The 13,139-nt window shown below is 42.6% G+C and overlaps 1 protein-coding gene across 6 annotated transcripts in view; it reads left to right on the top strand.

Moving 5' to 3' along the window:
• The window catches only part of ATP8A1 (ATPase phospholipid transporting 8A1), a 186,859-nt gene that overhangs the window by 141,704 nt on the left and 32,016 nt on the right, over positions 1-13,139 (top strand). For all 6 annotated transcript variants that reach the window (XM_074992696.1, XM_074992695.1, XM_074992691.1 and 3 more), the window contains 4 exons: positions 159-237; positions 1,973-2,034; positions 4,516-4,572; positions 5,280-5,387. In XM_074992696.1, the coding sequence (XP_074848797.1) occupies positions 159-237; positions 1,973-2,034; positions 4,516-4,572; positions 5,280-5,387 (306 nt within the window). The remainder of the gene's footprint in view (positions 1-158; positions 238-1,972; positions 2,035-4,515; positions 4,573-5,279; positions 5,388-13,139) is intronic.

Here is a 13,139-nt window from a genome sequence, read left to right as displayed (position 1 = left end):
GACTAAGAGGCAGAAAGTGCCTGTCAGTTATATCAGTTCACAGTGGTGGTCTGACAAAAACACCTTTTGTGACTCTAACTGAAAGATAAAAAGAAGGGTCATGGTTCACAGAGCTAGTTTATCGCAAATGGTTCTCATGGATTTTTTTTTTCCCTTAGGTTTTCTGGGTTCATTGTTTAAATGGCCTCTTCCACTCAGTTATTCTCTTTTGGTTTCCACTAAAAGCCTTCCACTATGGTAAGTATAAACTCTGAAAAGTATTGTATAACCTTACTTGAGAAATAATGGCCATTGTACTAAAACATGCTAACAACTTTATATTATTCCATTTCTATGTACTATTTGTAGAACTAAAGCAACATATGCAATCTAAAGATTTTAATTCAGATTTTGGAAAAGAAAGAATAGCAATTTAGTACATTCTCTGCACAGGTGTGGGAGTTACAATTTTTTCTAAAATAGATTGTTTGTATTTTTGTACATCCATATGATTTGATATTTGATTTGCTACAGTTTATTTAATAGTGGTGTCATGTATTTGTTTTATCCCTTTGATTGCCCTTGGCATTTGATATTAATCATTTCATGCCTGTGTTTTTCAGGGGTATGTTAGTTCATCAGTGTGTAGAGAACTAAATGGGAGAACAGTGTCAACTGGATAGGTGATTGGATAAAGTTGGGGAAATTACCACCTGGAAGACAGCTGAGTTTAGTTTCTGCATTATGCATTTTCAGAAAAGGAGAAGGAGAGTTGCAGCAGCTTTGTGGATGGTTTTGGGGATGTAGAAAGTTCACATATTTAGGAGGAGAAAATGTAAGGGCCACAGAGATCAAATACCTCATGAGAGCTTCAGCAGCCAGGGTGGCGCTAACCGATGGAGCAAAGCGAAAGGGATAGGCCATCTACTTAAACTGTATGCTACAGAGGGAAGGTGTTTTAGTGAGCACATTGATATAAGATAAAGTTCTGGTTGGAGTCGGAGTTCACACAGCTGAGCAAGATGGCTGAAGATGCTGTGAGTGCTCTTGCATCTGCAGTCTGAAGTTGCCATAAAACTAACGTACTGGTATTGTTGTTCTTATCTATGTATACTTTCTAAATATTCTGGGTAGTCATTGGAGAGCCTGACTTTAAGTGATCTGGTATGTGGGCATTTGTAAATATCTTTACTTTCACTTGGATATGGATTATACAGGTAGATAATTAGAACAAAAAGCAGTCAAGTAGCACTTTAAAGACTAGAAAATAGTTTATTAGGTGAGCTTTCGTGGGACAGACCCACTTCTTCAGACCATAGCCAGACCAGAACAGACTCAATATTTAAGACACAGAGAACCAAAAACAGTAAGCAGGGAGAACAAATCAGAAAAAGATAATCAAGATGAGCAAATCATAAAGTTGGTAGTGCTCTCGGTCAACAGTGTTCTGTGTAAACAAGTGTGAAGGCACTGCTTCAAAATTCATGTTTAAGAAAGCCTTGCAAATGTGTTTTTGCATATGCACAGACACTTACGTTTGTGTATGTTAGTATATAAGATGTGTATGTCCACACACAAACTTGTATACACACATTAAATACACAAATTTACAAAGCTATCCAATTTTGGTCAGCTCAAATAACAAACATCCCTTAAAAAGAATGCAAATACAAGAGCAGAAGAATGCCTTGAGGGATGTTATTGTGTTTGTAAGTTCGGTATTATAAAATGTATTTTGCTTTCATGGGAAGCTCTTGTTTCCTGCGTAATTCATGGCTGGAAAGTTCTAGAGGGCTAAGGCATTAACAGTTGTTTTGACCAGTCACTGGCCATCATTTCTAAAGATGACCTGAAAGATTTTCAAGTTCTGCTTTGTCTTGTGTTGGGATCGCTAGACCCAGAATCCAGCAGAAAGAGTCCTGTTAAAGGTAATGTCTAAAAAAATGAATTGCCCATAAATAAAACTTTAAAAATCATTCTGTTTTTCTTGCAGGTTCTGTATTTGGCAATGGTAAAACTTCAGACTACCTGCTCTTGGGAAACATTGTTTACACTGTAAGTCTTGCTGCAGTTGTCAGGTGTTCTAATAGCTGATCACTTTCTCTATCCTTTCTCTTTCAACTTTGCCACCTCATTTTGTGTGTGTCTGTGTCTGTGTGTAATGTTTCTAATCGATTATATAGAGAGTTTTTGTGTTTGTTTGTCTACTTGATCGAGAACTCACCCTAAATGGTCAGAGCTAGGACCAACAAATTCTCAGCTCCCTCTTACCATAACTTAAAGCAACAGGAGGGTCTGGTTGTACCAGGAAAATGGGATGTTCCTGAAATGGGATTGCTTCTCATAAAAACAAACAGAAAAGAAATAGAATCACCAAAGTAAGTGCAATCTTGAAAACTGTCATAAGTAAGCTAATATGGAAAGAGACTGAACCAAGATGAGCCAGAAAAATAGGACAAACCTGGAATAGGATTGCTTCTCGATAAACCTTATAGAAAAGAGATGATACGATGGAGAAATATGGAGTAGTGTTTGCTTTTGCTACAACTAACTCAATAATTAAGGTTTGAAAACTAAGAGAAAAAATTGTCAGAAACCAGATTAATACTAACCCTTTTTTGTTAAAATGTAGTGAATGGTAAGAGTTTATAAGAATGAAATAAGAAACACTTGATGGAATTCCTATTTTAAGAAATTTACTAAAAGGAAATTGAATAAACAAATTTTAAGTCCTATTTTTTTAATAAATCTAAAATAAAAATTAACTTGATAAAAATGATCCTATTTTAGAACAATCCAATCATTTTAAATAAAGCATTGTGTATTTTCCTTTTATTTTTCCAAAAAGAAAAAGTTAATTGAGTTAAGGACCCAAGCAACACTGGGTAAATCTGTTAGTATTATCTACACTTTTTCTTTTTGTGTCAACTCTTCCATGTGGAAAACAATATGGTGTCTTGAAAATAAAGAGATACATGATTTGCGTACTGTGGTTCAAGGATAGACATAGCTGGAGCCACTTTTGAAGCCCAGCCTATCCCATCATTCTGTATATCTGGTCTGCTCTCCTCTCCTCGCTCTGCAGTTCACTGGAGGCAGATCAGCATTTTGGACACTATTGCCACATTCTGTCCACTCCCACTTGCCACCAGAATTTCTGCCTCCACCAGAGCAAATAATTTGTTGCTTCATTTCCTCCTGCGTTCATCTTTGTTTTTTTGTTTTTTGTTTTGTTTTGTTTTTTAAAGTTTGCACCTTTCTTGGGAGGTAGGGAGCAGTGTTCTTCCATTTCAACAGTCATCTTCCTTTATGGGTTGGTTAGCCATCCAGGAGTTGAACTTACCTTCAATCTCTCATGTGGCATCTCCCTGCCAGCTCCTCTGCCCCTATACAAGCATGGCAGAGTTGTCATAAAACACTGGCTCAAGTCCAAGTGGAGCTCTGTATATGAGGCATTCTTCCCAGGATGTGGCACAGGGCAAGTTGTCTAGCCTGCACCTATCCAACCAACCCTAACTCCCTTAGGTCCCAGGACAGTGAGTCAAACAGGCAGCTAGAATCCTTACCCATCAAAGCAGGCACAACTCAGTAAAGGGAAAAAAAGACTGGAAATCCCAGTGCAGAGCAGGGAGAAGCTCCAAAAGCAAGGAGGACTCAGCTCAGGGGTTAAGTTCCAAAGGACCTCTACAGAACAAAGGTGGAGACTTACAGGGAGCTTTGTCCCCCCTCAAAATCTTGAAGTGGCTCCTGGGGAAAAAACAGGGCTTCTAATCAGTCCCCCTCTTTTCCAAGTTAACTATGATGGCTCTGAACCAGGGGAAATTGGACCTGAAGAGGAACAAATCTCTTGACAGGGCTTCAAGCTCTAAAGAAGGCAAGCGGCAAAAGGCCTCACCAAGGCACAGCAGCAGAGCTTCCATGCTCCCAAAGCATTCAAAAACAGTTAAATCAAAGAAAAGCAGGAAAGGAAGAAAGCCCCAGATACCAGGATTAATCACAATTTTAACTGCAATTAATTCTGCGTTAATCTCATGAGTTAGCTGTGATTGACAGCCATAGAATAATATAAAACAGGAATGAAAGTTGTGTTTTTATAAGTTTTAAGATACTGCATGAATTCTAAAATATGGGGCATAAATTCTATAATAATGCACATATTTGTTCATAAAACTGAACCGCAGTCTTGTAGTACTTTAACAAAACAATGTATTAGGTAATGAGCTTTTGTGGGACAGACCCACTTCTTCAGATCAGTATTTCCAGATCTGAAGAAGTGGGTCTGTCCCAAGAAAGCTCATCACCTAAGAAATCATTTTGTTATTCTTTAAAGTGCTACAAGACTGCTGTTCTTGTTTTTGTCAAGATACAGACTAACAACAACAGATTAATATCTCTGATATTTTTCATGTGCATTACCATGAAATGTTAAACATAAACGCTTTGTAGGTCCTTTTCTGAATTCCTGTGTTCTATTAAAAGTTTAAAGATAATCACGCATATGAAAGAAAAATGATAAATTTCTCTCCTTTTTAATAGTTTGTGGTGATAACAGTATGTTTAAAAGCTGGATTAGAGACTTCATACTGGACCTTGGTAAGAAAATACTTATTATTCATGCTCTCAAGTATACTGTGGAAATATGTGATAGATAAAATTTCCTTACTACATTATTCTTAACTGCCACTAATAATAATTACATTTATCACCCAAAGTATGCCAAGCACTTTAAAGTAAGTAAAGATACAATCCAGACCTCAAATATTTTATATATACTCTGAAACAGCAAAATATCTTGGGTCAAAAAATGAAAAGTGATGGAAACGTAGGACGGGATTTAAAAAAATGCTCCTCCCTCTCCCTCCTGGAATCCATTCACAGTGAACAGGAGGCACTGGGAGGGAGGAGGAGGATTTGGTCAGCAGAGCCACTGGTGGGTAAGAGGTGCTAGAGTGAGGAGGACAGAGAGGGAGCTTGGCTCCCAGTGGATGCAGAGCACCCTATAATTGTCTCCTGTGGGTGCTCCATTTCTGGAGCACTCACAGAGTCAATGCTTAAGTCGGATATAATCACTAAGCTATATGGGAGATTTTTTTAATTTATTTTTGTAAATAAATATCTTGCTCCAACTAATGGTCACTAGTAGTTTTGCCATTAGCTTAACAGACACTCAGCTGGGCCAGTGCTGGGCACTTGAGAAAATCCCACATTACATGTCAGAATTGGACTGTAAAAAATTTTGTGTAGCACTGAACTCATTGTAGGCGCTGAATATGTTTTGATTGTTCTGTTTCATTTTTCAGTTTAGCCATATAGCAATATGGGGAAGCATTGCACTTTGGGTAGTGTTTTTTGGAGTCTACTCATCTCTGTGGCCTGTTATTCCTATGGCACCTGACATGTCAGGAGAGGTAATGTTTTTCTTTTAACTAATCTCCAAATTCCTGCATAAAATGTAACTGAAATGCTAATTTAAGGTTTGATCTTTATTGGATTGCATAGTTTCATGCAGGGACAGGAGAGGATTATGAGGATTTTTCTCAGTATTTGAGGATTTTCAACACTGCCGCAGAGTAGTAGGCAGGCTTCTTGCATGCCTATAGATTTATAGCTACAAAATTTCTAAAACCTTACGTCACATAATCCACTGACTTTCATACACCCAGTTTTCTCCTGTTCTTATAATATATTATTGTATTTCATCTTTAAAACATTTTGATTGGAATTTTGTCTTTCTCTTCCATTTATATGTTGGAGATTTTTAATAATGGTCTTTTCTTGCAAGCCATACTCAAATTTTCCCCTTAACAAAGTAATGTAGAGGTCTGTGCTGCACTGCTTGAAGGTTTGTTGTTCAAATCCTGATTCTGATGTACATTAGGGAATCTTTATCATAACTCATAATGTTTGGTTTACCTTTTTTCTTAAAAATCTGGGACTTTAAATGCAGAAAAAAACAGGTTAAATTAAAGTTATCTATTAAAAAAATTCTGTTGAAAGAAGTTAGTTTATGTACTGAATGAGGCCAGGAGCTTGTGGAAAAAATAATACATAAAAATGTAATTAAAGACTGCTTACACAAAAGGGGGGCAAATTACAACTGCATGGTCAGCCTTAAATAATTTCCAAACTTTTGCCACTGAAATAACTGTTTTAACATTTTTTGCATGTGATATAGATAGCAAGAGAGAAGGCAGGGTCATGTCTCACAAATATTATCAGCATGACCTTGGGAGGGCTTTGTTGCTCACAAATAACAAAACAGATCATCTTAAACAACTCCCATGAAAAGTCAAAAGCTCTCCTATTATCTCATGTTTTCTTTAAAAGCCACATATTTTGCAGGAAATCTCAAGATGGTATTGTAGAGTAGGAGCGCAAAAAAGAGCGCGGCCACTTCACTCAACTGCAAAAGTTCAACGAGCTTTTTCTCTGTGTCCAATCTCTTTTACAGAAGCTAGTATGTCTACGGCTATGTCTACACTAGAGAGTTTTGTGGACAAAACCCACAGAGGGCCTACACACAGAATGTGTTTTGTCAACAGTCTGTTGACAAAGCTCAGCACTTCCACTGACAGCGTTCTGCCTCTCTGTGATGAGGAATAACTCCTTTGTAGACAGTTTCTGGTGACAAAAAAGCCATGTAGACGCTCCTGGGGGCCCTCTGTCAACAGACAGGGCTTCCGGTTCCCTGGGCAGCCATGTTTGCTGAGATTCCAACTGGCCATTCTGTTGAGAGAGCAGCTGGAAAAGTCTGGTTGCTGTCTGTCAACAGAGCAGGTCACTCTTTTGATCTCCTTTTCTATGTGGATGTGATCTGTCAACAGAAAAAAATCTCTCCTCTGGCAGTAACTTTTGTCAACAGATCGCTGTAGTGTAGACATAGCTATGAGCATGAGCTTTTCTTCAATGATGCGGAATTTGTCACACAGCTGTGCATTTTGGATATTCCCACTACTAATTCCACAAGCCCAGTGTTATGCCAGGGGAGCGTGCCAAGATGGCCAGTTTGAAAATTGAGGATGGGAAGTGGAGGGGTAATAGCTGACTGTATAAGACAAGGCTCCAAATATTAGGACTGTCCCTATAAAATCAAAACATCTGGTCATCCTACACCAGGGTAAAATTTTTATATTCTAGAAAGTTTGAGATAAAACGTTGGATGATATAAAATGTTCAGGCAAATGAAGCATTTAGGAGTTAGGTTTCCAAAAATAGAAATGATTTACCTACTTTAAAATGTTGCAAACTTTGGCTATGTCTACACTAGCCCCAAACTTCGAAATGGCCATTTCAAAGTTTACTAATGAAGCGCTGAAATACATATTCAGCACCTCATTAGCATGCGGGCAGCCGCGGCACTTCGAAGTAGGCAGGGTCCTTTTGAAAAGGAGCCCCGTCTGGACAAGCCGCGCGGTGGCGAGCCGCATCAATTTCGAAGTCCCCTTATTCCCATCTGCTCACAGGAATAAGGGGACTTTGAAGTAGGCGGGGCCCTTTCGAAAAGGAGCCCCATTGGGACGAGCCGCGTGGTGGTGAGCCGTGTCAATTTCGAAGTGACGTGGCCACCCGCATGCTAATGAGGCGCTGAATATGTCTTTCAGTGCTTCATTAGTAAACTTCGAAATGGCCATTTACATGGCCATTTCAAAGTTTGGGGCTAGTGTAGACACGGCCTTTGTGGCTCATAACTCCAGTGCAGCTTGACCTACAAACCCACATTTATTTTATTTCGTTTGTCATAATGAAACATGGTGCCTTTGCTTGTTTAGAATTGAATAAATAACATTATTATTTTGTTATTAAGAGCAGTTTGTATAGCCATTAAAACACCTGCAGTGTACCTAAGTCTACATATTGCTTTTCTAAGAGCTTATGAAATTTGTACCAGCTCAATACTCGATTACTGAACTGCTCATAAGTAAAGTTCTCATGTAATGAAGTCATTCTATGAATTTCTCAACTTGTCTATGGCCAAAGTCAGTCCTATCAGGCTGACAATGTGGACACAGATCAAAACCATGCTAGTGTCATATTCATTTAGATGGATTTTGTGGACCCAAAGCGTTAAAAGATATAAACAGGGCCTTGAAACTGGTCAGAATTTAAAAATTTAAACAAATTTTGGGTTTTGGTATACAGGAAACTCAGATTAATTTAACACTATGGCAAGCATGTGATTAAAACTATTTTAACACTTTATTAAAGATGAATAGGGGAGAAAATAACAGAGCATTTGAAATGTAAAGTATTTATTTCATTTCCATTAGTCCCTTTCTCTTTTGTTGGACAGTAGCTTTAAGAAGAAAAAAGCCATGCTTGATGGTCTCTTAAATGGCAATAATGATACTTCTGGGGGAAAAGAGAAAAAGTTAAGATGTGCTGCAGCTGCTGGTGGTGCTGCTGTTGCAGTCAGATCCCATTTCCTAGAAAACAAAACAAAATAAACTCAGAAAAGGGAAGCATGAAAAAAGGAAAGAAAAGATGGAAGGTGCAGCTTCTCTCTCTGATGTTAACTTTCACATACAATCTCAGCTGCTGGAGAAATGCAGACACAGCATCATCAGTTGTTCAGAAATCTGACATGTACACTGGCATGGGACTATTTAGGGCATTGAATTTAGAGTCTTCTCTTTGGTCACAGACTTACAGTATTGTTGCAAAAATAATAAATACAGTTGTTAGTCTTTAAGGTGCAGGACTGCTTGCTTTGTTTTACAAAGATACAGACTAACACAGCTACCCCTCTGAGATTAGGCTTGGCCAACAAAGTGTTATGATGCGCTTAGTAAACAGAAGGGAAAAGAAGGTTGGAAAGAGAAGATGTAAGGTGGGGAAAGGACACGAAGGACAGAATTAGAAAGCATTATATCCAAGATGGCATTCAAGATATATCAGAGCCCGTGAAGGTAGTAATGTCATCTGGCTCACTCTCTTGGCTAGTCTGGTCAGAACTTCTTTCTTTTTTCATTGCTTCCCTTGCTCTCCTTTTTGTTTTGTTTTGGGTTTTTTTCTCATCCTATATGGAGAGGTGGGGCAAGAATTGTGTGTACATTGAAGTGTTTTGATAGGGGGGATTGTTTTGTTTTGTTTTTGCTTTTATTACATATATGTTGCTGTGTGTTTATATTAGAGAGGGCAAGGTCAAAGAACTGTGCCTTGTACTTAAAGCAGATAGTGGTGAGCTTTGTGCATCCTTGTTTTGTGGGAGCCCAAGATGAAAAGTGTATCATGGCATGTCTGGCATAGGTAAAATTGTTGACTGGAAGAACAGGCTGTCTTAGCCAAATCTGGTGGGTACAAAGCTTTGCTTCGCACTTCCTCAGGCCCTCGCTATCTTTATCTCTGGCATTCTTTATGAACTTCATTTTATTTTGAACCTTTACAATTAACCACATTAAATTTAGTTTTCTGCCTCTAGCATGTGTTCTGGTAGGTAAAGCAAGAATATCCCTCTCACTCTTAGCCACGGATTCTAAAATGGTAAAGCTTGGAATATTAAACGCTCATAGGAAATTGCCATAAGATCTATTTTCTATCATGAAGGTTTATAGAAGTAGCAGAAAACCTTTTGATTTTAGCAGAAGGAACTTCAACATAGGATGTATGAGAGGAAATGTGAGAAGTGTTTCAAAATTTCCTGTGACCTCACAGCAACTTTGCAGTCTTAGTAATACGATCTGTATTACATAGTACAATGTTTAACTGCAGTAACCCTTTCAGTGGGCTTCACTGTGTTTGTTACCCATAAGTACTGAATTAATACTTTCACATTAGACAATCTGCTTTACAGATCATTTTCCTGAAATTTTGCCTGACGGCATTGTGGTTTTATAAATTATCAAAAAGAAAACACTATTCTTCGCAGTTACTTGTGCTTTGATTTGCTGAGGCAGGTGATCTGTTGACTTCGCTACAGAGAAACTAGACATATCCTAGGATTTTCACTTTGTCCCACCTAAAAAAAGAAAACAGAGAGACTCTTTAGATCCCTAATTCTTATAGAGGCTCATAATTTTCAACTTTTAGACAGTACATATAGATATATATGTGCTTTTCCTAGTCCTTCATCTTGACCTTGATGATCGCAAAAGCCGAGGTGAACATGGAATATGGATAGGAGAATAAAATCTGCTGTTCTGGGGAAGGGTTAGGAGAGTCTGCTTCCCCACAGCCTCCCTATTATTTTAATTAATATTTAAAATTTTCATAATTTTAAACAAATAAAAATAGTGATTTTTATTCCCATATCTATGAAGACAAAGTATGGGAATCAAATGGAGTGATGTCTTGGAACTGTGCCATTCAGGTAATTGTAATTATAATTACAAGAAAATAATTCCACATTATTCTCTTGGCTATGGTCACACTACAGCGATCTGTTGCAGAAGTCTCTATCAGAAGAGATTTCCCATCAGAACTTCTGTTGACAGAGTGTGGCCATGCACAACGGTCAATCGGTAGAGTGCTCAGCTCTGTCAACAGAGCAGCTGAACTGCCCAGCCACGCTCTCGACAAAATGGATGCCTGGAAGCACAGCAGACAGGGCTGCCCATTGTTGTGGATGCCCTGTCTGTCGAGAGAAGCCTCCCCAACCCCAGAGCATCCACACGGATGTTGACAGAATCTGTCTACAGCAGTGTTACGCCTCATTGCTGAGAGGCAGAATTCTGCCAATTAATGTGCTGAGTTATGTCAACAAACTGTCGACCTAACATGTTGGCTGCATCTACACTAAATAGCTTTATAGACAAAACTGAAGTTTTGTAAACAAAACTTGCAGCACGTCTACACACAAAAACCATTATGTAGACAAAAACTGTTGACAAAAAAGCTGTGTACACACCCCAGGGAGCCCATTTTCTGATAGCAGATTGAAAGATGGATCCACTTTTATGTGTAGACAGGATCTGTTGACAGAAGTTTTGTCAGAACATCTCTTCCAAGAGTAACTTCTGTAGACATATGCTTCTAATGTTGACGTAGCCATTTTGGCCATTTCTACACAGGCAAGATGTTCCGGAAGAACGGTGCCTTCTTCTGGAAGATCTGCGGAGATTCTACACATGTAAGACGCTCTTTCGGATTTCTTCCAGAAGAAGGTGCCCCCTCTTCTGGATTCTGGATTCCATTCCAGAATCAGAAAGAGGACCTTCTTCCGGAAGAAGGCATGTGTAGATATTCCCGGACTACTTCCGAAAGAAGCAGTCCTCCATGGCAGCAGTCTGCTGGAGAGCAGGGTTGCTCTAGACAACCAGATAAAGCCTCTATGGTCCCCAGGTCCTTGCAGCTTTAAAGGCTGCAAGGACCCGGAGACCCCCGTGGCAGGAAGCTGAGAGTGGGAGACAGGCAACACATGTAGAGCTGCCTGCCGCACTCCCCCGAGGCCCCACAGTGCCCAGCAAGTACCAACCCACAGGGATGGCTAGCTGCCCAGTACCCTGCAGTGCCCGGGGAGCCCCAGGAACTTGGACAAGAGCAGCCAGGACCCCAACCAGGCTCCAAAACGAAGGGCCCCCTCCTGGACTGAACCAGAGCTCCAGGACCTCCTGGGGCTCTGGCACAACGACGGTGTCCTCCGGGACACCAGCAGGTACCGGAGGAACACCCCAGCCTTTGCCCACCTTGCCCAGGGCCTGGCTGCCCCTGGACACCTCCTGGACACCAGAACAAGTGCGGTGCAAAGTGAAGGAGCTGTGGCAAGGGTACATGCAGGCCCAGGATAGCGCCCACAGATCCGGTCGTGCCCCTGCCAGCTGCCCCTTCTACCGGGAGCTGCAGGACCTCCTGGCTGCAGATGATGCCTCTCTACCCTGTGTCACCGTGGAGACAGCCGCAACGAAGCCCCCTGCTGCACTGGAGGAGGGGGACAAGGACCCGCCACTGTGGACGTCCCATCTGATGGGGAGTCCACAGACGGGTCCCTCATCATTGCAGTACCCTACACCGCCAGCAGCCAGGTGCCCTCCAGTCAGGCATCACCTGACATATACGAGGCCACCTCAGGTAAGTGCACACGGTGGAGAAGCACCTGGGCCCTAGCCCTGGGTCCCGAAGCCCTAAAGCCTGTCCCCGGTCAGGGCCCAGGGCACAGCCATGCCTGCAAGCAGCACCCGGCTCCCTCTCCCATGGAGTGTACCCTGAGCGTGCTGAGGCCCCCTCTGGGCAACAGAGCTGCATCCGGAACCCCCCACGACCAAGCCCCCCCCAGCCCACAAGCCCATTGCTAGGGTGGGTCACCATGGTTAGCACCCCAGCTCCAGCATTATGCCCCAGTGGCCGCCGTGGTGAGTGCATGCAAGCCCACACGGCGGCCTCCCCTGGCACATGCCCATCCCATGGGTCTGTGGAGGGAGTAACCAGCTGGAGAGACTGAGACCATGCCACCCAGGACCCAGATGTAGTACTGACTTCCCCCTCGACCCCCACCCTCTCCCTCTTAACAGCAGTACCATCCGAGGGCTGGGATGGCTAGACAAGGAGCCTGGGGCCTGCCAGCCCCATCCAAGCCAGAGGACCCAGCAGTCCATCAGCTGGGCCTGCACCAGCCCCCGCTGCGCAGTGGCCACTGGTGCACCGGACCTGATTTAGCCGCCGCGAGGAAGAGGTCACGGCCTACACGACGGCCCTCTGCCAACAGAATGCCCTCACCGAAAGACAGCTGGCCCTCAATGAGGCTGAGCTCCAGTGGAGGCGGGACACTTGGAGGGAGGTGGTGGGGATGCTCTGCACCATGTGTGGGGCCCTAGCAGTCCAGCCCCCCAGCTGCCCCTCCAAGCCCCTCCCTGCTGCCCCTCCAGCTGCCCCCCTTGCATTTCCCCCTACTGGCCCCCCCCGCTGGCCCCTCAGCTGCTGCTCTGCCCCCAGCCCATGACCCTGAGGCCCTGGCCTCCCTATTGCCCCCAGGTCTGCCTGATGCTGCGCTGAGGGACCTTGCAGCATGGCTTGTGGCCATGGTGGGCCCTGTGGAGGGTCTCCCGAGCCACAATCCACCCCCTTCCAGCCCCTCCGCTGAGGCTGGGCAGGATGCTGACTGGCCCTACCTGCCGGTGCTTTCGGCCCCATCAGCGCCCCGCAGGGGACTGCACACCAGGGGTGGGAGGGCACCCATGGGCGCTGGGGCTTGCAGCCTTCCACCCTGTCCCTTGTTTAGGGCCCCCCAA

The sequence above is a fragment of the Carettochelys insculpta genome, chromosome 4 (genome assembly GCF_033958435.1).
Source record: "Carettochelys insculpta isolate YL-2023 chromosome 4, ASM3395843v1, whole genome shotgun sequence".
Lineage (NCBI taxonomy): Eukaryota > Metazoa > Chordata > Testudines > Carettochelyidae > Carettochelys > Carettochelys insculpta.
This window is presented reverse-complemented; position numbering and strand designations above follow the sequence as displayed.